Below are 27,240 nucleotides of genomic sequence, written 5' to 3' on the forward strand. Positions count from 1 at the left end.
GCTCCTGAAACATTTAGGCTCAGTTACCCTAAAAGTAAGGTGAATATAAAAGCTTTACACAAGGATGGTACAGTATGACAGACTATTAGTGAGTCCTACGAGGCTGCATTGCTGTACACAATAACTTCCATGTGCCCAAGTTCCTGCGTCTTAACTCACTGTGGATCTTGGCATTCATCTGCTTTTTAATCCTCAGAATCTGCTCAACTGTGTCATTACATTCAACAATAGTCTTTAGCATCTCCAGATCTGCAGCCTCTGGTAATTTTGTGTCACGTGTGTTTTCTGTCGACATTACTGAAGATAATCAGTTTGGGATGAGATCACTAGGCCATTTTACTTTGAGGTTCAACAAGGAAAACCATAATTTTTCCTAAAGAGAAAGCCCTGGCAGCAAATATAATTGGCTTCCTCTTTTGAAAAGAAGGGCCCTCTCCTGGGTCACTTCTGTTTTGAGCCTCAAATTAATGCTTAGGTGACATAAAGATTAAGTTCATTTCACAAGACTGTGTTGGGAAATAAATATTTTGTGTCAATTCTTGACCTTTTTAAACTTAATAAGAAAAAGATCAGAAGTAGTTTCTATTTATTTATTTATTTTTTTTTTTTTTTAATTTTTTTTTTTATTTATTTATGATAGTTACAGAGAGAGAGAGAGAGGCAGAGACACAGGCAGAGGGAGAAGCAGGCTCCATGCACCGGGAGCCCGATGTGGGATTCAATCCCGGGTCTCCAGAATCGCGCCCTGGGCCAAAGGCAGGCGCCAAACCGCTGCGCCACCCAGGGATCCCCAGTAGTTTCTATTTAGATTAATAATTTCCAGTTGTCCTTGTTGTTTTATTAACACAGGAAGACTCCTTATTTTCTTATACATGGCAAAATATGGAGATGTTTAGAAAAAATTGTGTTCCTCAAATTTGTGCCCAGCACTTCACCCCAAAGGTCCACCCTACTTTTGAGTTTGACAAATGTGTTCCTGCTTTGCACCAGCAGAGGACACTCAGTTTCCAGAGAGAGGTACCATTCTCTACCAAAATGGTGTAGATTTCTTTTTCTTGTCAGAGGTGGAATCCAAAAAGACTCTGCCCTGGATTTTACAATTTTAGGTGGATCCAATATGTGGTCTAAAACGGTTTGCTGAGGCCCTTTTTGAGACAGAGCTAATAGCCAAATTTTCACTGCAACAGGAAAAATAAAAAGTTAAAAGAAATTAAAACAAAATTGACTTGAAAACCAAATGTGTCGTCAGTTGCCCAAAGATAGGTAGCACTAGCAACTTGGGGAGAGTGAAGATGTCCGTCCACGGAATCAGAGACTCTGATCCACGCAGGAAGGCGGGAGGAGAGGACACTGAGAAGATCCCACTCAGGACCTGCTGTGTTTTCTGCCTTAGCCTTATTATTCAGTGGAAATTCAGACAAGACCCCAAAGCCTTTGCAATGCCTCTCCCTTCCTCCCCACCCCCAGTTCCTTCTTCAGTAGCCTTCCTTGCTAATTAACACTGGCTCCGCAGGGATATTTACCTTTTCTCTGCTGGATTCCTGCGGTTTTGAAAGAATTCAGGTACTTGGTGGTTGCCAAGGAATTCAGATTACCTCACAGGCTGCACACTGTCCAGAATCTCTGCCCCAGCAGCAAGGGGGGTGGGGGGCTGTAGAGACAGAAACAAGGGGAAGAAAACCCTCTCCACTGCTCTTTGTCACTTTCCCTGGCAGGCCTTGCTGTTGGTGAAGTTTGAGTCATTTCTGGCTGGGAGACAGGGGATCAGGCTGGTAATCCCCTCCCAGCCGGCTCTGCGGGCCGCTGCCTAGTCACTGCAGCGCGTTGGCAGTCTCCCGGCGGCGGCTGGTTGACAGCAGATCAGAGAACTCTTGGGCCTCTTGTTCTCTTCCATAAGATTTTTCTGGGTCAGGCCAGGATGAAACCCAGTGGCTCCTGGCAAGTCCACCTGAGGTGCTGTCTCTTCATCCTCCAGGCCTCTCTGGCTTTGAATGGCTACACCTGCTGAAAGATAACTCAGGTGCGGCAGCCAGGGTCTCCTCTGGGCTGGCCTCCTCTTTGTACGTTTCGACTGAAGTGATTGGTTAGATGATGGGACTATTAGAGGGGAGGGGCTGACTGCCCTATGTCCAGATTATCTGTGACTCTGGCTATGGTGCCGGATCTATGAAGAACAGCATCGTTTTTCAGTGGAAGAAGAGAGTTTAAAGGGTTCCACTAAGTCTGTGCTTTCCTTCATATTTTGGTTCCACACTGGTGAAGTTCCTGGGACAAGCAACTCAGGTGCAATTTCAGTTCATGCTTGTCCAAGTACCTTCTATGTGCCTAACGGGGACCCCTTTCCACAGATACTCCAGAGTTTTAGACAAATCGTTACCGATGTCTCCGTTCTCATTGAGAAACATTAGAAAGCAAAAAGGAAATGTGCATTTTGCTTAATCATTGTCAGAATCAGTATTACATGTTTCAATGTGGTTTTAAAAAAAACCCTATTCATTGGTGGGCTGCAAAACAGTACACAGTGTCAGATTTGGCGAGGAAGTAGAGGCTCCCCTCCTCTTTTTTTTTTTTTTTTCGTTTAAAGGTCAAGGCTATGAAATTCTGTCATTAGAGCTTTTTCTAAATCTTGATTTCATTAAAAGGGAGGTTCAAGACTCAATTCATCATGTAGATTTCAGTATGTGCTAGGATAAGTATTTGCAAACTGGTTCTGGGGTAGCTGGTAGAGAATTACCCCTTTTTAGGTTGTGGCTAATAAAGAACTTGCATTGAAGCTTTCAGACCTAAACAGGCTGAAATTTGACATGTGAAGGTCTATATCAGAGGTCACAAATCTAAAAGCTCACAAGGACGTTAACAGAGAGCAAGCGAGTATGAGTAGGGGGAGGGCCAGAGGGAGAGAGCATCTCAAGCAGAGCCCGACTCAAGGTTTGATCTCATGGCCCTGAGATCATGACCTGCACCAAAATCAAGAGTTGGACGATTAACTGTCTGAGCCACCCAGTGCCCCAAAAATCTAGATTTTTTTTTTTAGAAACTTTCTTCTGCTTTTTAGACTTTGAATTTTGAAACCATTTCAGACTTCTAGAAAAGCTGTAAAAATAGCACCTTACCTTTTACATTGCATGTAGTTACCTTTTACATTGCATGTAGAGATCTCATTCATATTTTGCCATTTGTCCCAATAATGTTCTCCATAACAAAAGGATCTGATCCAGGATCACGTGTTTTATTTAGTTTTCATGTTTTTTAGTCCCTTTTGGTCTGGAGCAGTTCTCAGTCTACCCATGACTTTTAGGACCTTAGCATTTGTGAAGATTATAGGCCAGTCATTTTTTTAGAATGTCTCTCAGTTGGAGTTATCTGATATTTTTTTATGAGTAGACTCAGGTTATATATTTTTGGCCAGAATACCACAGAAGTGATGCTGTGTCGCACTATCTCTGATGGCACATAATAACCATTTATTGGTGTTGGACCGCCAGATTAAAGTGATAGGTATCAGATTTCTCTGCTGTAAAATTACTTTGTTTTTCCCTTCTATCATTAATAAGTATCTTCAGAGGAGATTTTGAGACCCTATAAAAATCTCATTCCTCATCTAGTTTTTGCTCAGTGATTTTACTATCCCTTGATGTTTCTTGCCTGAATTATTACTATGGCAGTTGCCAAATGACGATTTTCTAATTCCATTATTCCTTTTCCTTTTATTATTTGGCATTTTACTCCACGGAGGAGCTGTCTCTTCTTCCCATTTATTTATTCATTTATTTATTTATACCAGTGGGGACTCAAGCGTTCCTATTTTATTTAATGGGTTATAATCCTTTATTATCAGGATTTATTTTGATGTCATACTGTCTCAGATTTGGCCAGTGGGAGCCCCTGTAAGCTGGCTTTTGTGTCCTCTCTTTCCTTCAAGCACAAGATGTTTTGGTCTCCGCTCGTTCTTTCTCTGCCCCAGCTCTGGAATCATCCGTTTTCTCCAAGGGACATTGGTTACTTTTAATGGAGAGCAGTATTTAGAAATCAAGATCTAAGTGCCAGATAATTGCTCTGGGATATCTCTGCTTTCAGGTCCTTGAAATGGACAGACCTAGGAAGTCTGTGTTTGCATATATGTACATGTAGACATACACACATTGACATCTCTATTTGTTTTTATATCTGTCTCCATATATTGAAAAGCAGGAAATTATACCAAAACCTCCAACTCACCTTCACAACTACAGGGTTTGTTCTAGGTTTTCCCTTTCCTTGTTTTTTATCTCTTCTCCAACAGTGAGAAATTTGACTCCCATTGTCTTCAACATATTTATTTACTCAATTCCCCTGTGTGTAGCCAATCTCTGGACCTCCTTGGCCACCATCTGCCTCAGATGCTCTCCTTGTGTGGACTCTGACCCCTGTGGGGCCACCACACTGCATGGATAACATAACCTATGAGTACAGACTGTGGGCTGCCTTCCTATCCTGTCCATCATCTTCCTCCACATAAGCCCTCCTGACTGACTCTAGGAGGGAAGATCTAATCTTTAAATGCTGGCTAAATCATTCAAGTTTTGTTTGATTTTTTTAAGCAGTTCGTGGGTTAATCAGAACTTAATTAGTAGGCTGATGGGACCTCTGTTCTAGATGATATGAAGGAAATATTGGGAACCAATGACCAGAGATGAACATGATCTGTTTAATAGGGAATTTAGTGAGAACCATAATATCTTCCTGACTTAGGAGGAAAGATGAGCATTTACACTTCCATGGCCTTCTACATTCCCCATTGGGCTAAGCAGAATAAAGAGTGTAGGTGTTGGCCCTTTTGGTAACTTTCCATTGAGCCTAAGTTTGTTTTTATTTTGTTTTCTCTAGTTGTTCTTACTGCTTCTTAACACTCTTTAGAAGCCCACTCTGTGACACTAATTATCTTGTCTTTTTTGGAGTTCAGAATATAAATTCTTCAGTGAAAAGGAAGATTAGGACAAAGAAAACTTATTTGTTAGAGATGCAGTCCTATTGAAAAAAAGGGTGTAGAAATGACAGATTTGTGGAGTACCAGGTTACTCAACCGCCAGGCTTTTGCCAATCTTTTCTTGTTGTCGACCCAAGTTAGATCAGGTCCTCGGATCAAGGAGAGATGAAAACCCTCCTTCTCTGAAGCAGAACCTTTTCTGTTCCTCTCAGTCATTATTCTCTTAGGCAAGAGGATAGCAGGAGGTATGTCACTGTGAGGTAATGTCTGGGTGAGGCAGGCAGCCCCTGGTGGGGGATGGAGGTGGGGGAAGCATGGGTCCTTTTTGCATATCATAGGAATTTAGAGAATAATAGTCTCCCACTTGATTGGAGAACATCTATAGAAGGAAGAATGAGATGCATAGGTAAGGTTTACTCGCCATGGAGTAACATGGTTAGAAGTTAGGTGATAGCTACTGGAAGTTTCTGAAAAATCAGAGCTCCTTCTCACGCACAGACATAATGGTCATCAAACCCTTCTCCTTTAGCCATACATGCCTGGTCAACATTTTATCTTTGTCCACATCCTTCTTCCTTTCCTCATGTTTGTTTATTTTAATTTTGGTTTTTTTGGGGGATTGTTTTTCACTTTTCTTTCTTTGGCTTTTGTATATTTCTAGTATAGGGAATTAGGAAGTAGAGATGGTGAGTAAGAAGAAATAGAGAAGAGGAAAATTTTTAAATGCTGCCCTTTAATGTGGTGGAAATTCATGTTGACTTCATAGTCTGAGTAAGCATATGTAAATAATTTGTAAATCATATGAAAATAAACTTGTGGCCTTCCAGGATTTTTTTTCACACGCTCGGATGTGCCTCTTGGGAAAACCACTTTAGTGAGGGGTGATATGGTTATAGTGGTATGTAAACAGGGGTTGATATTTACCATAACCATTCGACTCGAGTGTCCTTTTGTTGATGTTGAGCATCACTGGAAAGTTTTCGCTTTCCCTGGTTACTTCCTTCAGAGGCACGTATATTTTATACTTTGGTCTTCTTTTGACAATAGTCCAAGGTATCAGATTGCTGCTCTGTTTTTAGTGGGCTCCATATTTAATCCCTCTGTCTTTTGCCTTCATTCCAAATTCAGGAATTAGTCTCCTATGCTATGCTCATATTTATGTTGTTCTACAGACCTGAGCTTTGTGTGCTGTTAATACTACCATTATTGTTTCTTAAAATGAACTTTATATATAGATCAGTTCCGGTATTTCTACAGATGAGTGTTAAATCTATCCAACATTATGCCATCAATTTTTTCTTTTTGCTTAATGTTTTCCTTAGAATGCTACAGTGCCAGGCACTGTGTAGACACCTACTAGGTGTTTCTTGACCAGCTAATGTCCTGTCATCCATAGCATCCTACACATAATTTCCCAGGCATGGGTCACTCTATTTTCATTTTTCACCCTTCCTATTGGTCTAAGGTTCTATAAGAGAAGCAGCATCTTGTGGTTAAGAACGTGTGTTGTGGAGTCGGTGTGATGGGGAGGGGGGATATTTATGAATTTATTAAAGATACATTCTTTGAACTTAACATTACTTATGGAAATGCATTACATTATTACAACAGCCAGATTTGCAGATGGCAATATTGAGAGTGAGAAAAAATAATTTAGGGAGAAATAATTGTTTCAACATTAACCATATATATATGGGGCAACAACGTGGTGATGAAGAACATGGTTTTAGAGTTCGACAGCCTTGGTTTTGATTCCGGCTTTCCTAATTTTTTTTTAAGTTATTATTTAAATTCCAGTTACTTAAGATACAGTTACTTATAGTGCAGTGATTCAACACCTCCATACATTGCAACAAGTACACTCCTTAATATCTCTCTTTTTTTTCCCCCTTCACTGTGTAGAAGCTTTTTATTTTGTTGTAGTCCCAGCAGTTTATTTTTGCTTTGTTTCCCTTGCCTCAGGAGACATACGTAGAAAGAAGTTGCTATGGCTGGTGTCAAAGAAGTTACTGCTTGTGTTCTCTTCTAGAATGATTTTTATAGTTTCAAGTCTCACATTTAGGTCTTTAGTCCATTTGGAATTTATTTTTGTGTATGATGGAAGAAAGTGGTCCAGTTTCATGCTTTTGCATGTTGCTGTCTAGTTTTCCCAACACCATTTGTTGAAGAGACTGTCTTTTTGTCATTGGATATTCTTTCCTGCTTTGTCAAATATTAATTGACCATATAGTTGTGGGTCCATTTCTGAGTTTTCTATTCTGTCATTTACATGTCTATTTTCGTTTTTTTTTTTTTTTACATGTCTATTTTCTATGCCAGTACCATACTGTTTTGATTACTATGGCTTTGTAACATAACTTGAAATCTGGAATTGTGATGCTTCCAGCTTTGCTTTTCTTTTTCGAGATTGCTTTGGCTATTCTGGGTCTTTTGTGGTTCCATACAAATTTTAGGATTATTTGTTCTAGCTCTGTGAAAATGCTGTTGATACTTTGCTGGGGAATGCATTGAATGTGTAGATTGTTTTGGGTAGTATAGACATTTTAACTATTTTTCTTCCAGTCCATGAGCGTGGAATATCTTTCCCTTTCTTTGTGTCCTCTTCAATTTCCTGCATAAGTATTCTATCGTTTTCAGAGTACAGATGTTTCAGCTCTTTGGTTAGGCTTATTCCTAGGTGTCTTATTGTTTTTGGTGTAATTGTAAATGGGATTGATTCCTTAATTTCTCTTTCTGCTACTTCATTGTTGGTGTATAGAAATGCAACAAGATTTCTATATGTTGATTTTGTATCCTGCAACTTTATTGAATTTGTTTATCAGTTCAAAAAACAAAAAAGAATTGTTTTGTGTGGAGTCTTTCAGACTTTCTATATATAGTATCATGTCATTTGCAAATAGTGAACATTTTACTTCTTCCTTGCTGATTTGGATGCCTTTTATTTCTTTGTGTTGTCCGATTGCTATAGCTAGAACTTCCAGTACTGTGTTGAATAAGAGTGATAAGATTGGACATCTTTGTTTTGTTCCTGATCTTAGGAGAAAAACAACTTTTCCCCATTGAAGATGTTGAAAAAACTAGTGTTTTTTTTTTCATGTATGGCCTTTATTATGTTGAGGTATATTCCCCCTAAGCCTACTTTGTTGAGGGTTTTTATCAAGAATGGGTATTATACTCTGCTAGATAGTATTATTTTGGAAAAGCTATTTAATCTTTCTAGGTTACATTTTAGTTTTTATATCTACTCTAAAAATGAGACATAATGTTTATTACCTACTTCAGAGGCTTACTTTAAGGAATGGATTAAATATTATATATGAAACACCATGAGAGTGGGTACTTATCAAGCACTTATTACTTGTTAATGATATCACCTTCTTTTTATTAATAGTGCATTGATCCTGAGTTCTAGCCTGTACTTCCTTGAACACCTGTTCCTGACGTGTTATAACTTAACATCCTATCAGGTTTGCAACTGTGCGATATGATCAAGGAGCCAAGAACATTCGGAACCAGTTCATGCACCTGACAAACTACAGTGTGAATAAGAAGAGTGGAGACTATGTCAGGTACTAGCTACATCTGAGTCAGGAGCCAGAGAAGTCAGTTCCACGTGCAGCTGTTGTGGTTGTGGAAAGTCAGCTCGTTGTCCTACATTTATCTCTATGTTACCTGTGGGAAGTCATCAGTCACTTAGCATATTTAACTACCTGCTTCTTCATTGCTTGCCCAGTTACAGTATCACCTTTCTTTACCAAAATATGCCTTCCCAAATTATGTCTCCACTGTCTTTCCTCACTTAACTTACGGGTGGGAATTTAATAGGCACATGGAACTTTTTAGAAGTCAAGAAATGAGATCATTTCAGTACTTGGCAAAATGTATCAAAAGCTTTAAAAATATTGGTACCCTTTGACCCAGCATTTCCATTTCTAGGAACTTAACCTTAAGAAGTAATAAGTGACATGCATACAAGATTAGAGAAAAGCATCTTCATGACTGTACATCGTCAGGTGGAAAAAACAGGTTGTCAGACACTAGTTTCAGTTTAATTTCTTTTTTGAATATAGAAGATAACTAAAGCTGTTTATGTTTGCTGAGGGGGAGAAAATGGAAACTAGAAGGGTATATACTAAAATGTTAGCATTGCTTAACTATGTGGATGGGATTATGGGCGGGTGACTTCTGTTTTTGTCTCTGTGCTTTTATGTATTGCCTAAATTTTTCTGAAGTAAATACTTGTATGACTGAGAGAAAAAAGTTAGGAATAAATTAAATGAAGAAAGAAATGAGGCCATCTCAGAAAAGGATTCAGTGGAAGGGAGTACCAGCCCAGCTATGTGGAAATATTCTTTCTGCTCTGTTTTCTTTCATCCTGATAATTTTGCCAGAAAGTGGAAAAATAAAAAAGAAACCCAAACAGTTACTTTCTACTCAGACTAAAAATAGGTGTCTAGAAGGTCCAAGGAAAGAAAGAAAAGAATCTGGAAGTGATGGCATAGTTGCCAAAGCTATATAGATTTCATGGAGTGTCCTGTGGCCAGTGTTTGGAATGGTTGAAGATACCATATCCTTCACTCTGGAAGATGAGTGGACATGCAACTGGTGGATGGTGGGGTGAGAATGAGGGGGCAGCTGCAAAACATGGGTTTCAGATTGCAGGACCCTTCCAATGGTCATGGCAGTGTACCCTGTTTGCCAGTCTGCTCTAGCATTGGGGTACTTCATTGCTTTGACTGTTGCTCTAATGCATTCTCCCTTCAGTGATACTTCAGAAAGTATCCAAAAAAAAAAAAAAAAAATCAGTGTCTGCTACTACAAAGGAGAAGGTTGCTTCAGATGCTAAAGCAGTTCCATGCTGGGTTAGCTCATTAAAATGCTATGCTGTGTTAGCTCACTAGCCCATCCAGACTCAATTCTGGTCTGAAAATGGCATTAGAAGTTGTTTTGTGGGCTCATGTGCAATGTACCCCAAAGACTAGGTTAGTATCCCTGAACATTTCACTGTATTGATATTATTACCACTCTTAAATTGTTTACATTCTTTCACATATTTCTTCTACTCTTTCATGATACATAATTGTTTGCTTAAATGCCTTCTCCCCTACCTGCCTCCACAGGGAAGCTAGGTATGCATCTTCATTTCAATGGTAGAAAGGGATATATGACAGAAGGACCAAGAAAAGTTGCTGAGTGGAGGTCAGCAAAGTGGATGTTTTCCTAAAGATTAAAAGGACAAGGGATCCCTGGGTGGTGCAGCGGTTTGGCGCCTGCCTTTGGCCCAGGGCGCAATACTGGAGACCCGGGATCAAATCCCACGTCGGGCTCCCGGTGCATAGAGCCTGCTTCTCCCTCTGCCTGCGTCTCTGCCTCTCTCTCTCTCCTCTCTGTGCATTCTTATGAATAAATAAATAAAATCTTAAAAAAAAAAAAAAAAAAAAAAAGGACAAGTGTTTGTAAAGAATCTGATTTCTACAGCCAGGCCTATTTGCATGTGTGACCATGATCCGTTCCTTTGTTTTAGCTGTGATGATCCAGAAGTGGAGGATTATGGGAACAAATGGAGCATGAGTGCCATGCTTAGGTATCTGAAACAAGAAGGCAGAGATACGACTGGTGAGTACCAGGACTTTTTCGGTTTTGACCTCTCTTCTCTGTGTAACCTGTCCTGACCTTTCAGCATGAGTCACTGCCTCTAGTTTTGATGGTGTCGCTGAGACATCTGATGGGGTCATTGGTGGTGGTGTCAAGTTTTCCTACCCTGTCCAAGATGGAGAACATGCTTTCCATGAGCCTTAAAATCCCTTTACTTGTTTCTAGTTTGGAAGGCACAACTTTTTCCTTTAGCCTTTAGTGGATTAATCCTTCTTGAGTGTTGAACTGCAAACTGAAATACTTTCTCCATATTGGCCCTGAGTGCAAATTTTTCCAAGTTAATCTCTCATTCATGTTTCTGAATTGGAGAATGAGCAGTGTCAAGTATGAGTAAAGGGCTTGGCATCAAAATGGACACTGTTGTTGAGCCTTGAGCAAAATGGGAAGTGTGCCAAAGGCTCAGCTCAGTCCACAAAGGGAAGGTGATAGGAGAAGGCTGAGAAGGGGGGAGTCAGGCTTCTTTTCCATTCCATGTCTATCTTTTGTCATAGCAGGCCACCTGAGTACAGCCCCCAGCACCTACATTCTGGACTGTGTCAACTTAGGCATAGATATGCCTTCTCCTTGAGTGTACCTATTTGCATGACCGCCACCTAGAGACTTTTTGGAATGAGCACATGTGCTTTTAGAATCTCACCGTGTTTTGGAATCCAGTCTTTCTATTCCATGCATTATAGTGTTTCTTCCTTCTTCTTTGCTGCTACTGCTTCTTCCTCTTCCTCCTCTTCTTCTTCTTCTTCTTCTTCTTCTTTTTTTTTTTTTTTTTTTGTAGCATTGATGGCCCATGTGGAAGACTTGATTATTAAGACTATAATCTCTGCTGAACTAGCAATTGCTACAGCCTGTAAAACCTTTGTTCCTCACCGCAGCAGTTGTTTTGGTAAGGAGACTCCAGAAGCTTAATATGTTGTATGAAAGGGGCTTGGGAAGTTGGGATGGGCTCCTGGGGTAGAGAGGCTTAGTGATTCTACAGGAGTAAGAGGTGTGTGGTGGGCTTTTCTTTCTAGGCCCACAAAGCACATGAAGGTCCTGCTAAGAGGCCAGTGGTGAGCTTACTTGGAGGTCCCCTGAGGACTCACTAGCTTTCTGTGTGGGAAGCAGGGATTGGAACTAAAGTATGGGTCTCTTTGTCAGAGTGCAATCAGAAAAAGCCTGCAATGGACTGTACAGGAATCCAGCTCTAACAAATATATTCCAGAGCTCTTTGGCAGCCAGACTGGGAACTATTCCAAGAAGCTCTGGCTGGTACCAGTATGTGCTTTCTCCCAGTTTCCAATGACTCCTCCTTTTTGTTTTAGTCTTTTTTCTAGTGGGTTTCTTCCCCCCACCCCTTCTTCTCCTCCTCTTCCACCTTCCCTCACCTTTTCTCCCACCCATAACTCCCCAACTGCACAGAGAAGGAGTGAGAAACAGTTTAGAGCTCTTGGATCAGGAAGCCTGTTGCCTGCTGAGCCACTAGCTGTGACTGGCACTGCGGGCTCCTGCGCATGTGTGATTTCTGTGTGGATGTGGGCTCTGTAGTGATTGCCAATGTCAGTATCTGTATTCACTAGGCTTTCAACAGGTGTTAGGCTTTGTTAGTAAAACACAGTAGGGTCATTGCTGGGGGGATAGTTCAAGTAATACAGTAAGTAAGGACATGAGAGGCATGGCTTGCTCGGGAGGCAGGGTAAGAATAAAATAAAGAACATGGGCTTTAGAGCCTGATGGAGTTAGTTTAAAAGCCTTTCGCACCCCTTACTAGTTTTCTCATTTTCATCAAGTTCCTCCAATCCTGTTTCCTCAACTTTAAAATGGCAGTAATGAAGGGCAACATGACGATCAAATGAGATGATGTGTGCAGAGCACTTGGCCCAATGTCTGATCTGTAATTTGTACTCAATAGAAATTATATCTTTGTTATTTTTATAGCTAGAATTAATAATTCTTGGTCTCTTTCATGGATTATCATAACAGTCTATACTTGAGGGGCACTAAACAAAGTGGGTGTTGAGACTCTGAATAGAAGAGTATAGATAAACCAGGACCTGATGTTATAAAGGAAGAGATTGTGACATCTTTTCTAAATGCAGATATGTTCATGTCTTGTGAAACCCTTACATGGCTCCTTAGGCTTAACTAGTAAGTAGAAACTTGGTAGGACTTCAAGACTTCTAAGGACCTGACCCTATTTTCTAGAAATGTCTAGAATTTCCTCTTATAGCTTATAATCCAACTATACCATTGAGCACTCCATGCCTTTGTGCCTCAGTATAAATTCTGCTGTCCTGTCTGCCTGGCGCAGTCTGTTCATATTCTGAAAATCAGCTTGACATTACCTTTCCTAGGAACTCTTAACAAAGTACCCTGTTGTGTCTCCTTTCTCATGTTGTTCGTACTTGTTCCATTATGCTCTTCTCCCACCATATTGTGATGTTTTCTTTACACATGTACTTCCCCAGTAGTCTCTGAACTTATCTTCTCAATTCTCAGCAGCCACTGTGTCTCCCCTTCTCCCTCATCCTCTTTTTGGCAAACCAAACCTTTCACCATCTCCCTGGACCTGCCAGATCCTTCCCTCTCCCTCTCCCTCTGCACTTGCTTTATCCTGCGTCTGACATTTTTCTCATGTTGCTTTACTTAATAGATTACCAACATCTTTTCAAGATGAAGTCAAGTATCAGTTCTTTGGTGGTTTTTTTCCTAAGTATTCTAGTCATAGAGAGCCCTCTCAGCCCCCAGTTTTCCACTTATAATCTGCAGTGGTACCTGATTGTCATCTGGTACCCATTTATATGTCTGGCCTCCCCCCATTGGACTAGAATCTTGCAGACAATACTAGTGTCTCCCTAGTTTCTGCTGCTCTTGTGCTCAGTAGCATTGTTTTTGTTCTTAGAGGATGTTTAAGAAATGTTTGGTGAATGAATTTGTTGGTACTTGCTTTAATTGCCTTTTGGTGGCCTGGTAGTAGGCTTCTCGACAGGTCTGGTTTGGTAAGGGCCTAGAGCTCTTAGCATTACTGTAAAGTGTTTGAGGAAGGAGTGCATAGATCATCTCTTCAACTTCAGAAATCTTACTAGATTAAAAAACTAAAGTTTCTTTTCCACATCTACTTGGCTCTTATACGAGAGTAAATTTCTTGGCGTAAAAATCTTTGTTGTAGAAATAATCATAAGCTGTACTGAAGGTTTCCTTTTCTATTTGTTTTATTACCTGATTGCCTTTTGGAAGCTTGAGAATTTCTGGAACTTAACGGCAGTAGAGATTCTGACATGAAATAAGCAGTGACTTTCTCTGACTCAGTGAAATATCCCTAAGTCTATTTCATCATCCACAGGTCCCCTTTCCCCCTCCCTGCTTTTCTTCAGTTTTAATAAAGTGAGTGCATCTGGAGTTTTTTAAGTTGTTGACTGTCTTCTTGGCTTTTGTGGTTCTCATTCACTTCCTGTCAGCCCTGGGATTTTGTGTACTTCGTTAACCTTCCCCCCCTCAGATACGATTTTGTATACGTGTGTCTATTTGTGTGAGTCTCTCTGGCTCCCACTGACTCCTGCTAACTTCCCCTGGGGTTTAGTTACAAGGAATAAACTGAGTTTGTTTTTTCTTTCTTTCTCTCTTTCTTTGTTTCTTATTTGTTTTAGAGCAAACAGGAATCAAGAGCTTCCCAGAAGAATTTGGCTTGCACAGAGCATTGGTGCTTATGGTGGAAGTCAGTAGTTTAGTGATGAGGTTCACTATATTCTTTTGGTTGTAGTTTCACCCTTACACATTATGGATGTTGGCTAGGAGCATTCCATTACTATCTAGATGTTTCTGTCTTTATGATTTCTTTCCCATTCTACCACCTGAAGTCCCCAATTATGCTTTTTGATACTTCCAGTATTCCCATTCATTTGTTTATCTATGCATTTAACTTATTTTTAGTCCCTGCTATGCGCAAGGTGTCATTATAAATGTTGTTCTTCTCAAGCTGGAATTTTACATGGGATGATACATACATAGACCTGCACTGTATTATTGGCATTTAAATGTAGACTTAGAAATCTTCACAGACCATCTGAAACTTAGCCATGTAATGCCTTCTCATAGATTTATAAATCTGGAAAGGACCCCAGAGAAGAATTAGTCCATATAAAGACTTGAGGCCTGAGAAACTAAGACCCTTCCTGAGGTTCCAGAGCTTAACAGTGGAAGAGCCCACATGAAGGACACCTGGCCTAGAGGGCAGGGGCCCACAAGGTGATTGGCAGTCTGGTCAACTTGAGCATTGCACTTTTGATTTATAGGGTTTTTAATGTCTCTCCCAATAAAAATAGATTTCCGGCAGTCTAATTTTTACTACCTTCAAGACTGTAAAAATATGGTACCATGTGAAATATATGTGTAAACAGCAGCCCTTTAAGTATGCTTGGGACATTGGCACTGTTACATAACTGGCATTGAGAATGGCTTTTTTGACCAGTTGAGGAAAAATAGCCAAAAGCAACAGGATGTTAGCTGTCCCTTACAGATACTGCTGTTGACAGCAGTTTTATCTATGTGTGTGAAGATGGCTGAAATAACAGGCTATGATCCTGGTGCTCTCCAGCCTGGGATCTTCTGAGCCAGCTGTCATGCCACAGAGGCTGGCTTTGTGTAGGTCAAAGCAGTGATGTCTTTGCTCAGGACAATCCATGCTCAGTACACCTCTCTTTGGTGAATGAATGCTAGTTTGGCCTTCCATTGCTCTTGTTCTAGACCATTTCATAGGGTAAGCTGACATCTGCAAAGGGTGGGTGTCCATAAATACTTGTTGAAGGAACGAAAGTGGGCAGCATACATTCCCCAACTATGTAAACTACTTGACCACCACTGACAAAATCATAATGAAAGTCAACAAGCAGTTCGCTTTGTTCCTTCTTTTTTTAAACAGTTCACTTTTCGAGAGAGTCTCCTTTCTGCTTTATCCTATGCTCTTATTCAGGTGGGAAGGGAAGTTTACTGTAGAAGGGGCTTGGGAAGAAATACCTACTGTTTGTCAAGTGCTTTTAATTGGTTATTCCTTTTAGCCCTCTTAAGAGTTTTATTGGTATTTATTACCCATATTTTATAGCTAGAAGAAAGGATTTGGAAAGGTTAAATAATTTGTCCTAGGTCATGCAGTTAACAAATGGCAAAGCCAAGTTTGGGAACCAGGTCTCTGTAGCTCTTTCTCCACTCACATAAAGACAAATTCTGATGAGTCTGAACACTTTTGGTATGCTCCATATCCTGGATTCTCCTCCTGCTCTCCTGTAACTAGATCTCAGGAAAAATGGTATCATTCTCTTTAGCAGATCAGGCCTGAAAAAGGCACTCTTTTGGCTCTAATCAACAGTACCAAGTCCTAGATACTCCTTTCAAATCTACCTTTACATGTGGTAGCCAGATACCATATTGATTTATTGGACTAGTTAACAAATTGGCTCTGGGCTTTTTCTTTTATTTAGTTCATTTTCCTGTGGGATCTTGATCTGCTTTTTTCTATCTTCTCCTTCTGGACCCCAAATAAAGACTTCCTCCTTAGGTTTTCAACTCAAATCCAAAGCCAAGGTAAAAAGAATTTCCTTTATACAATAGCATTTGACTGACAGTGCAGACTGGCTAATGTCAGCACTTTCCAGTGCCTCAGGATTACAGCTGCAGCTGGGGCTTTGTTTCTGGGTATGGTTAGTGGATTGATTCTACAATTAGTGGTATGGTATGTTTAGTAATTTGTTAGATCTTGGATGTGTTATCATTTTCCCTATCAAATCTTTTTCCCCTCCCTTCCTAGGCCACCTCTTAGCAAGTTTTTTCTTAATGTATCTTAATATGCAAAAAAAAAATTTTTTTTTAAATTTATTTGAGAGCGAGAGAAAGAGAAAACAGTAGTGGAGGGGAGGGGTAGAGGGAGAGGAAGAAGCAGACTCTTTGTTGAGCAGGGAGCCCAACCTGGGGCTCCATCCCAGGTCCCTGAGATCATGACCTGAGCTGAAGGCAGATGCTTAACCGACTGAGCCACCCAGGTGCCCCAATATGTAATAACCTTAATAAAAATGTCTTTTATTATCTTTATGGTTGCTAGCTTTATTATGAATATTCCAAGTCTTGTCTCAGGGTTATTTTGGGAGAGTAGCCATAAATTACTTTGTCTTTTATAAAAATTATATGGTATTTTTCACTTAATTTTTTTCTTTTTTTTCTTCTCTTTCCTTTTTCTTTCTTTAGTGTTTCTTTTTTTTTCTTTTTTTAATTTTTATTTATTTATGATAGTCACACAGAGACAGAGAGAGAGAGGCAGAGACACAGGCAGAGGTGAGAAGCAGGCTCCATGCACCAGGAGCCCGATGTGGGATTCGATCCCAGGTCTCTAGGATCGCGCCCTGGGCCAAAGGCAGGCGCTAAACCGCTGTGCCACCCAGGGATCCCTCTTTAGTGTTTCTTGATTGCTTCCTATGGGCTTTTTATGGTGCAGGCTGCTTGCAGGGTGATGATGAAAGAGACCTGGGGGCAGCCCTGGTGGTGCAGCGGTTTAGCACTGCCCTGCGGCCTAGGGTGTTGATCCTGGAGACCTGGATCGAGTCCCGCGTAGGGCTTCCTGCATGGAGCCTGCTTCTCCCTCTGCCTGTGTCTCTGCCTCTCTCTCTCTCTGAATAAATAAATAAATCTTAAAAATAAAAAAAAAGAGAGACATGGCCCTCCCCTCAAGTGGTGGGGAGGAGCAGATATGAAATGAAAAGTGACAGTACAGGTAGTAGTGTAGAGTGACTCAGGTACTCTTGGAATACACAGGAGCTACCAGCTATGCCTAGGGGAAGCTGGGGAGAGCCATTTCTGACAGAGGGAATATGATGTGCACAGCACAGGGTACAGACAGAATATGGCATTTTTTGAAATGAGAAGCTCAGTGTGACTAGATACACAGAGCCTGATAGGATGGAGTGGCAGGAGATGAGATGATATAAGCAGATTGCGGCATGATTATAGAGGATTGACATGTTTAAATTTAATCCTATAGATAACAGACAGCCACTGGAGCTTTATTTGAGCAAGAGAGCAGTAAGATTATTTTCATTCATTTTTATCATAATTTGACCCAAAGCTTGGTAGGACAGAGTTACAATAAAGAAATACTATACAACATGACTAGAAGTGACTAATTTAAGTCCTGCAGGAGCCAACCCTACATCAGGTATCTGTTGTTGGGCCTGTTCACACAGCCTGTCTCTATCTGACTATTTATGTCTTAGAAATTCTGATGACCATGTGGAGAATGGACTGCAGTGGGTGGGGAGAGACTAGTCCTATGGAAAGGAATGGGGAGGGAAGAAGTATGCAGCGATAAAATAGACAACCACGTGATCTAGCAATTCCACTTGTAGGTATTTACCCAAGAAAAGTAATATATGTTCCCACAAATAACTGTATGTGAAGGTTTATAGCAGCTTTATTCATAATCACCAAAAATTGGTAGCAACCCAGATGTCCATGAACTGTTGAATGGATGAACAAGTTATGGTATATCCATAAAGTGGAATACTATACAGCAATACAAGGATTGAACTTCATTATTGAAACACAGTATCATAGATAAATCTCAAAAGCACAATGCGAAGTGAAAGAAGCCACTCTCAAAGGCTAATGCTGTATGATTTCATTTACTTGATTTTCTGTAAAAGGCAGAAATCAGATCAATGGTTGCTGGTGGGATGGGGAGTGAGAATTGACTCTAAAGGGTCTTGGCAAGTGTCTGTGATAGAATTATTCTATATCTTAATTGAGATGGTTAAACAAGTATATACATTTGGCCAAACTCATCTAACTACAATTTAAAAGGGTGAATTTTGTTGTATGTAAATTATACAATAATTTCATTATCTTAATAAACTTGTTTTAAAACAAACAAACAAAAAAATAGTGATAGGTGGATGAACCTCAAAAATGCTAAATGAAAGAAGCCAGACTCCAGAGTATATACTGTATGCTCCCATTTATATGACATTCTAGGATGGACAAAATGAATCTATGGTGAAAAAAATAAGAATAGTGATTGTCTGGAGGTGTGATGAGGGGAGGAAGGGTATTTACCAGGAAGAGGCACAAGGGATCTTTCTGGGGGTAATGGAAATGTTTTCTGTGGGTTGATACGAGTGTGTATTACATGGATGTATCCAATTATCAAGCCTCATCCTGTTTTACACTTAGCTTTTTCCCTTTCATTATATATAAATTATATCTCAAAAGGGAATATAGAAGACTGCATTAAAGAGAAATAGAGTTGTGGTAATGTGCAGTATTTGGGAGGTAATGAAGAGAGTGTTTCTAGCTTTGAAGACTGGCAGATGGGGTTATTATTTTTCAAGATGAAGAATAATGGGAAGCCAAACAGGTTTGGGGGAAAGATAACAACTTATGTTTTGTTGAGTGTTGAGTACTCATGGGATATCCTAGTGAAGTTGTCTAGAAGGCATGTGGAGTTATGGATTTGGTGTCCAGGAGACAACTTGACTAAAGATAGAGATTTGAATGTCATCATCATAATATTAATTGCAGCCTTGAGAATACATGAGATCACCCAAGAAGAGAAGTAGAATTGAGAAGGAAAGAGCCCTGAGGATGCCACCCTGAGCAAACCTACCAGTGAATAGCTGGGCAGAAGAGAAGGATTGAAAGGAGGAGGAGAATCAGAAGAGAACAGTGTCCTGGAACCAAGGGAGAAGAAAGTTCCAATAAGTAAGGGGTGGTCAACAGTTTCAGATGTTTGGGCTTGGCAGTAAGGTGGTCTTTGGAGATCATAGAACAGTCACTGACTTTGAGAATGGGACCAGAAGTAAATTCTTCCAGGTTGGGGAATGAATAGACATTCAGAAGGTTAAGGCATTTAAGTGTAGATTGCTTTTTCAGGAAGCTGCATTCAAGAACTAGGGAGATAAGGGCACTAATGTAAAGTAGAGGTAGAGTCAGGCTTCTCCTTAATAGTCACTAGCATAATTTTCATGTTCATTTTGATTTGGCTGGAGGCTGAAAGAAATACATCTCAAGAAAGAAACTTTTCCTACGGAAACACCTTGTTGAACAAAGTGGTAGCAACAGTCCTTTGGAAATACTTGCTCTTCTATCACGATGAGGACAACACAGAGCAACAAAGAACGGGAAAAACCTAGCTTGCCTGTACCCTTTAATGACAGGAACACTGATGTATCTCATCCTGGATACTGAATTTTTGAAATTCTAGACACTGCTGCCAAAACATGCAATATTAAAGGTGAATCTTAATATTCTCAGTACAACCCACTTCTTACCTTTTAAAATCTTTAGTGTTCATGGAAAAGACCAGTCATAAATTAAAAGAGGACTTTTGTAGCCTGCAAAGGATGCAAATTATTTTTCTTAAGCCAAGTTGATTATTTTAAGAGATAAACCTGACACAAATGCTATTTTTTCATACCATTTACTGTTGCCTCCCCATTCTCCCTCCAGCTCCAGCCTCTTAGGTGAGCTGGGCTTTGTATCACAAACTTACTCCATTTTTAAATAGTAGTGGATCTAAGCCTTGTGCATGTACAGGTGTGGTTAGATCCCAAACTGATTTTGAGATGTATTTCATTCACCTGAGTAAAAATTTATTTGGCACTGTAAAGGGTGTTTCTCTCTTTGGATTTTCTTTTCTTCCCAGAATGTTAGTTCTCAGCCTTTCAACTAAGATTCTTGGAATTTGCCTCTTAATTTGGGAAACAGTTAAGTAAATGTGTTCACTGTTTAATGCAAGGTGTTTAAATAATGGGTCTCATTAGTTGTCATTCTGATTTCAGTTTGTCTTCATTTGTAGTTGATTCTGCAAATCTGGTCAATATGTGCATCAGGTATTCTTACCCTGTATCTCATACTATTGTTATTTATAATATTATCATTTTATGAGACAGTTGAATCCTCTGCTCTTGCTTGTGTAATGTTAACATGGACTTGTAGATTTTGCAATGAAGTGTTTCTTTTTAAATGCCATATATAGTTCTATGTCACAAAAGTTCTTTTTTTTTCCCTTCAGATTAAAAGGGGAATATTCTGTGGGATGATTGAAGATTAGGTAAAATATTCAGAAGAATGTACTGGCCATAAAAGTTATGAATTTGTTACCTAAAAGAGATAGGTGAAGGAGCTTTCTTTTTCTTTAAATTTTAAAGTACAGCTAATAAGTGATTTTTGTGTAGTGACATGAAGGTAAATCCCATCTCAGACTCTCTGTCGGTTTGTGATTATTTTTGCAAATAAATTGAATCCTAGATAAGTACCATGGAAGCAGATTTATTCATGACAACTTTTCTTGAGCGAAGGATTTGAATATGATCGTCTAATCAGTGTTGCATAAATAGGAATTTTGGATATAGTGTTACTGAGCAGAGGTATTGACAGATGGTGATTAATAGGACAAAGGAAATGAAAGGATGCTAAAGAAATGTAAGAGAGAAACGACTTCCCTAAGTTCCACAGTGAATAAATAGTAGAGTCTTGAGAAAGATCCAGGTTTCTGGATTCCTCTTCTAGGATTCTTGGTCCCTTATCAGATTTTCTGTTCAAAAGACAGTCTTTGGCATCTTTTTAGAAACTTGCATTTATTTTTCTGTGTTTTTGAGAGGATTGAGAAAGGGAAGAATCCTTCTTGAAGTAATGACATTTATTTTAAAATGAGCTTCTGGAAGACACCTGGTTGTGTTCTGTAGGTGTGAGCTGTGACCTGTAATCTCTGGTTGAAGTGTAAGGAAGCCCATCTTTTCTCGTGGAAAGAAGATGTAGAGAGTTTGAGAGATGCAGAGTGGGAAGTTTGAGAATGAGTGGGACTTCTGAAAGTCAGGTGTATTTGATCTGTGTAGACCAAAGAAGACAGTGGAGAGGGTCTCATCAATAATAAGAGTAAAGGTTGTCAGCTGAGGTTCCAAAGTTAGTGTCCTGTTATTCCTGCATCCTTGGAGAAAAGCTTGCCCATGGTTCTTACTTTGCTCTCTAGACAGTTGAGGTGTTAGGGAAGAGAATCAGTAAAGAATCCAGAAACCATGAAAATTTGGTCTCTGGCTCCCTCCCTTTTTCTTTTTCTTTTTCTTTTTCTTTTTCTTTTTCTTTTTATGTATGTATGTAAATACCCCCCCCCCCCCTTTTTCAATGATATTAGTGGTGCAGGATGGCTTGTCATGTCTGTCACGGGCTCCCACCCTTCTCTTTTTTCTATATTGGGCCATTGTATTTTATTATCTGTCTTCAAAGGGAAATTGAAACCATAGGAAAGAAGAAGAATAAATATAATTTATTCTTCGATATATTCTTGACCTAGGCTGCAAAAGCAAGATCTTAAGAAAATGCAATAGAAGGACCCCAGGGAAATTCCTTCAGTAGATTTTTCTGTTTTCAGAATATGGTGTATGCTGATTCCCATTCCTAACCTTTTTCTTTTTTTCCATAAGCATATAACCTTAGAGGTCAGGTCACTTTCTGTATAGAACTCAGGAATGTCAATAGAATGGATGATAAAAACAGTGGAATTTTAAAACATTGTTGTTATTTCTAGAGATTGATTAATTTCTCTTGAACTTGAAAGGTTCTCTGCTACTACTTCCACTCATTACTTATACTCACCAAACTTTTAGGCCTCTGGTGGGAGTTGATTGGATTCAGTCTTCCAGATTTTTGTTCAGCTGTAACATAGAAAATGATCTTGTGTATTGTGTTATGTTGTATTTCTAGAACTCTATGGCTTTGATGTGCTCATAGATTCTACTCTGAAGCCATGGTTGTTGGAAGTAAATCTCTCCCCTTCTTTGGCCTGGTAAGTAGTCTGTCCTATCAACTAGAAAAGGACAAACTTTCAATGAGTAGCAGTAAAACACTTTTTTAAATAGACATTTCACTTGGCATTATTTTTTTTTTACCCTAGTTATTAGATAGAAATGACTAGAATTTCCAAATTTGAGGGATTTGTGACATGTGATTAAAGTCTAGATGACAACCATGAATCCCTATCTTTCTAGTCAATTTGTGATCTATGATAACTGTTTTCTTGAGCTTCTAAGGGACACTTCTTGTGTTCATTTTTATTTCTAGTTCTCTTTCTCTCCTAACTTTGTAGATGTTCTACTAAGGCTAAAGAAATACATAAAGTGTTATATTTCCTTTATTACTAAAGGTTTATACAGACTCAAATCCACATATACTGTAAAGGTATAGAGGTGGGCCTAGGGTAGTATATATAATATTTGGTCCTTTTACCCTTTCCATGTTCTGGTATCCATCTAAGATTAGAGTTTAAAAACTTCAAACAATCTTAAAAAAGTTTTTTTTAACCTATCTGTTTAGAGGGAAAGAAACCTATTTTTCAATACCAGAGAAGACTGTGCTTATATCTGCAGCTGTAGCCAGAGTTTCTATTACCCATATACTTCTCTAAACAGCTAGAGAATCCTGGAGATTTATGCTAGAGACCACCCAGCAGCTGCATTTTTAAAGATGAAAAATGTTGGCAAAATGCCAAGTTATCAAATAAAAGACTGATTCACTACTTTGTGGGGTGGGAGTTTGGCTTAACCCCCATAGTAAGGTATAGAGCTGGATATCAGAGATGCTTCAGATGTTGGGCTACTCTTTTGTTAAGTCAGTTCTTTGTAGATTGCCCAGGCAGGTGCATCATACAAAGTTAGAGATCCCCAGAATGATGTGTTGGTTCAGCAGCCAGAATAATCTGGTTCGTGGAGGAACACCTCAACACCAAAGCCAACATGGCAGCATTGCCACAGGGAGGCTTCCAACTTTCAGTTCATATTTCTGTATCCATGTGGCTCCTTTTGCATCATCTGGTGATATTTTGGTATAACTTGTATTTTTTTATTTTGCCCTCATTTCCAAGCCTAAAAGCTTAAGAAGATTGATTTAGAACAGAAAATGTAGCCTTAAAAAAAAGTACAAAGATGACCAGAGTTTCTTCTCTTGTGTGTGAATGTGATTTGACAATTGTAGCAGTAAAAAAGTAATTTGAATGATGGACACACTCATAAAAGAGCATATTAAAAGTCTAAACCTCTAAAATCCACAATGATAATGAAGCAGTATTCTTGACTTGTGCACAGTTTGAATTGCACAAGACCTTCTGGAATAAGAAGATTGCATGTCATGGGATCATCTTTGGTGCTGGGACTGCCCTACAGAGGATGGGTTTAACAGTGGGCTTTTATTTCTAGTATTTTTGCCCAGATTTTCTTTTTCTTTTTCCATGGATTTGATGTGCTTTATGTGTTGCTTCTCCTTGACATTTGGAAGCTCTGCTATATTGAGGCCCATTAAGGGCAGCTGTTCTGTTAATCTATAACATCATCGATTGGCCTTTCTTTCTTTGTTCTATTAGTGATGCACCTCTGGACCTAAAGATTAAAGCCAGTATGATTTCAGATATGTTCACTGTTGTAGGTGAGTAGTAGTGTTTTCTGAAGACTCACATAAAACTTAACCAGAGCATCCATTTTGTCAGGCTCTCTAGGTGTTGCCAACTGGCAGTTCCTAAGCCATGCTGAATGTTTTGTACTAAAAAATTAATTTTCAGGCAAGTGTTTATATGTTTCTACTCCCCCTGGCTCCATCCTGTCCTGAGGCTGAACCACAACTAGAGCTGAGACCTAATTCCTGGGGCACAGGAATTATGAGCTGAGGAAGAGCAAAGGTCTGGAGAAAGTCTCTTTTTTTCTCTGAGCTGGGGAGAGTACAACTGGCTGAAGAAGCTTTGTTACAAAGGAAACTGGCTATGTTTCCGCTGGGCGATCTCTGCTGGTGTCAACATGGTCTCTCCCGTAGTAGTTATAACTGAAGGTGACCCAAGGAAGAAATCCCTTTTTGAGTAGCTAAACCAAAACTTTGAAATGGAGATGTGCAGTGAGGTGGGTATATTGAGGGTTTGTTGTCGTTTTCTAAGTACTCTAAAAAGGCATGACAAAATATATTTGAAATGAGTCAGTACTTGGTGTACCAGCAAATGCTGTAAAACTTAGCTACACTGGCCTCCCTAGATGGGAGTCTGTTTCTTTTTAGGAAGTAAGTGAAGTAAGCCCACACCTAATTTCTTAAACTATTGTTAACCTAAGAAGCCCCCTTTGAACGGTGCCAGGAGACTGCCTTCAACTGTTCCAGAAGTAGATCTTAGGATAGGACCCCTCATTTGTCTTTGTATTCTCCCAGTAAAAACAACAGTATTTTCCAGTTACCTGCAGAGAGGCCACTTTAAAATAATTTGTTTTTTTATAAACAGCTGTGTATTTTTAAAGGGTGGTTTGCACTTTTACCCTGAGGTTCACCAAAAATCTGCATCTCTTTTTCAATCAGAATCAACTCCCCAAAAAGGAAACTTGATTTATCTGTGTATTTTCCATTCTTATGCTGTCCAGTTTTGGTGGTTTGAAGTTCAAGTGGAGTGTGTGTCTGAGACAGCCATGCCTAATCCTTGTGAGGATGGATTTCTGTGATATTTATGACTGTAAAACTGAGTTTGTATATCTAAAGAAAAGATACAGCTAAACCTGCTAATTTCTTAGAAAATGGCAGGTTTTAATGTTTGCCATTCCCCATTCAGGATTTGTGTGCCAGGATCCTGTCCAGAGGGCATCAACCCGGCCAATTTATCCCACCTTTGAGTCTTCCAGGAGAAACCCTTTCCAGAAACCTCAGGTAAGCAAATTGAGCAGCAGGGAGCCCAAGGGAGGCTTATTAGAAAAGTGGTAGCTGAGTGAGTAAGTGAGTGAGCTGAAGCACTATGGATATGACATCACTTAGAGCAGGAGAGTTTGGGGATAGGCAGGAGGCAGTTATATTCAGCTCTAGCTAATAGCATATGCTTTCAGTGCTTTTTGACCAACTTTCTGCTTTTTGTTTGTCTTTTCTTTCGCCTTCTTTTTTCACTATCTGTCCTTTTTTCTTTTTCAAGAATCATCTGCTTTTTTCCTCAAATTGTTATGCTCATAAATAAGGCACAGAGAGGGAGCCTCCAAATTCCTAGTCATTACTCTGCCACATTCTTTTGGTTCTTCAGACCAGCTTTGTAAAGAAGATCCATTGAAATAGTTATCTTCTTTGCAAGTGCTCAGTGACCATGAGGTGTTAATTGAGGTTCAATGAGATAAATGCCTGCAGAACCCTATATGTGTCTGAAACGTCAGTTGATCAAATGCTGCACTGCTCTTTGTGTCTTCTGCATTTGTGTTCCAGTTAGACCAATCGACTCCTTGTTCTGCCTGCTTATTCCATCATCAAATCTGTCCCTGCCTCTCTAGACCTGGCTAGTTGCGACTTGTGTTCTTTGCCTTTAATGTTTCTTCTTATCTCAAAGGTCCACCTTCCTCCTCTCTTCCCATCTGGATTGATGACCTTGCCTGCTCAGAAGTTTGGAGATTATTCTTATTAAATCCATCCCACTCTGTCATGACCTTTATTTTTTATTTCAATATCATTTACTTGTTCTCTAGTGCACGGTTTTGACAGTCATTGATTTGTTGCTTTTCAGTTTTCTGTGCTCCTCTGCTAGACCGTAAGCTCTTTGAAGGCAAAAATAGCTGCTCCTTCCCCACCCTCCCTCCCCTTTCCCTTTCTTGTACCCTCCATTTATTCCTCCTCCACTTGTCCTCCTCCTGCCTCCACTCATTTTCCTTTTTTCTTTTTGCTTGCTGGTCTCATTTCAAGTAGTGCTATTTCTGTTTGCCAAGCTCATCACCCTTACTTATGCAGTTATACTTCTAACCTTTCCTCAGAACAGGAAAGGGTCTGCAAGCTCAAATGCCTATAGAGGCTGCAGGCAGATAATATAAATGAGTAAGAGGGCTGGGTATGGTACAGCTAAGAGAGATGTGGCTGTGCCAGGTGGGAACCTGTGCTCCATATAAAAAGGCGCAGCTGCTTTGCTGATGTGCTCTAACTGATCATTGCCATGCATGAGTGTAGACCACGTGTTCTCAGACCTTCCTACTGTCAAGAGAAATCAGAAATCTTATTTTAAAATATCACCAACTGGTCCAATTAAAGAAACAATACTTTGTAGACCAAACATAACATGTCTTTGAGCTAGAGGCAGTCTGTGGGGCTGCTGGTCTGTGACCACCTGCTCTAGGATTGTCCCCTGTTAGTATTATGGCTGCAACATGGTACAGGGTATACTGGATTTTAAGGGGTATTAATATCTTGGATTGGAAGGAAAACCAGGCGACAGGATTGTTCTTGATCAGTACATCATCATAGGTCAAAAGGTTTTTTCTTTTTTTTAATTTTGAATAAGAAAAAGAGGATTACCCGAGGTGTACAAGTAAAACTGAATATAGGAAATCACAATCCTTTGCAGATTGTTTCCTATGGTAGGAGCCACAGGATTGTGTGTAAAGGATTGTGAATGTTTCTGTGCAGCTTTCACAGAGTTTCTACAGGTAGCTGTACGTCAATCTTGAATGAATTGACCCCTTTTCTTAGCCTTCCTCTCAGCTTTTAATGGCCACTCTGCAAGTCATAGAGAATCTGTCCACCATTTGTTTTGCTAACTGGTAGGTGGCATGACTTCATCCATAAGTGGTCTACAGGACACTTTTATTTAAAAGGTAAAGAAACTCTAGGTTAGTTCTGTGTATTCTGTG

At 39.7% G+C, this 27,240-nt stretch overlaps 1 protein-coding gene and 1 long non-coding RNA gene across 37 annotated transcripts in view; one reads left to right on the plus strand and one right to left on the minus strand.

Moving 5' to 3' along the window:
- The window catches only part of TTLL5 (tubulin tyrosine ligase like 5), a 269,627-nt gene that overhangs the window by 39,029 nt on the left and 203,358 nt on the right, over window positions 1-27,240 (plus strand). For 30 of the 36 annotated variants that reach the window (XR_013386548.1, XR_013386547.1, XR_013386549.1 and 27 more), the window contains 6 exons: window positions 8,434-8,535; window positions 10,491-10,582; window positions 11,394-11,501; window positions 22,334-22,415; window positions 23,985-24,046; window positions 25,200-25,294. Coding sequence is in view for 26 of the 36 variants with exons in the window: in XM_077910067.1 (XP_077766193.1) it covers window positions 8,434-8,535; window positions 10,491-10,582; window positions 11,394-11,501; window positions 22,334-22,415; window positions 23,985-24,046; window positions 25,200-25,294 (541 nt within the window). In the remaining 10 variants the exon portion in view is untranslated. Of the gene's footprint in view, window positions 1-1,997; window positions 2,021-5,236; window positions 5,373-8,357; window positions 8,536-10,490; window positions 10,583-11,393; window positions 11,502-22,333; window positions 22,416-23,984; window positions 24,047-25,199; window positions 25,295-27,240 lie in introns of those variants that run through there. The other 6 variants (XM_077910063.1, XM_077910064.1, XM_077910074.1 and 3 more) reach the window with 5 other exon arrangements.
- LOC144320931 (uncharacterized) overlaps window positions 798-27,240 on the minus strand; it is a 34,073-nt gene continuing 7,630 nt past the window's right edge. The window contains exons 2-4 of the long non-coding RNA XR_013386551.1: window positions 22,226-22,284; window positions 1,524-1,651; window positions 798-1,178 (exon numbers count right to left, since the gene is read on the minus strand). This is a non-coding gene — a long non-coding RNA (uncharacterized LOC144320931). The remainder of the gene's footprint in view (window positions 1,179-1,523; window positions 1,652-22,225; window positions 22,285-27,240) is intronic.

The sequence above is a fragment of the Canis aureus genome, chromosome 9 (genome assembly GCF_053574225.1).
Source record: "Canis aureus isolate CA01 chromosome 9, VMU_Caureus_v.1.0, whole genome shotgun sequence".
Taxonomy (NCBI): Eukaryota; Metazoa; Chordata; class Mammalia; order Carnivora; family Canidae; genus Canis; species Canis aureus.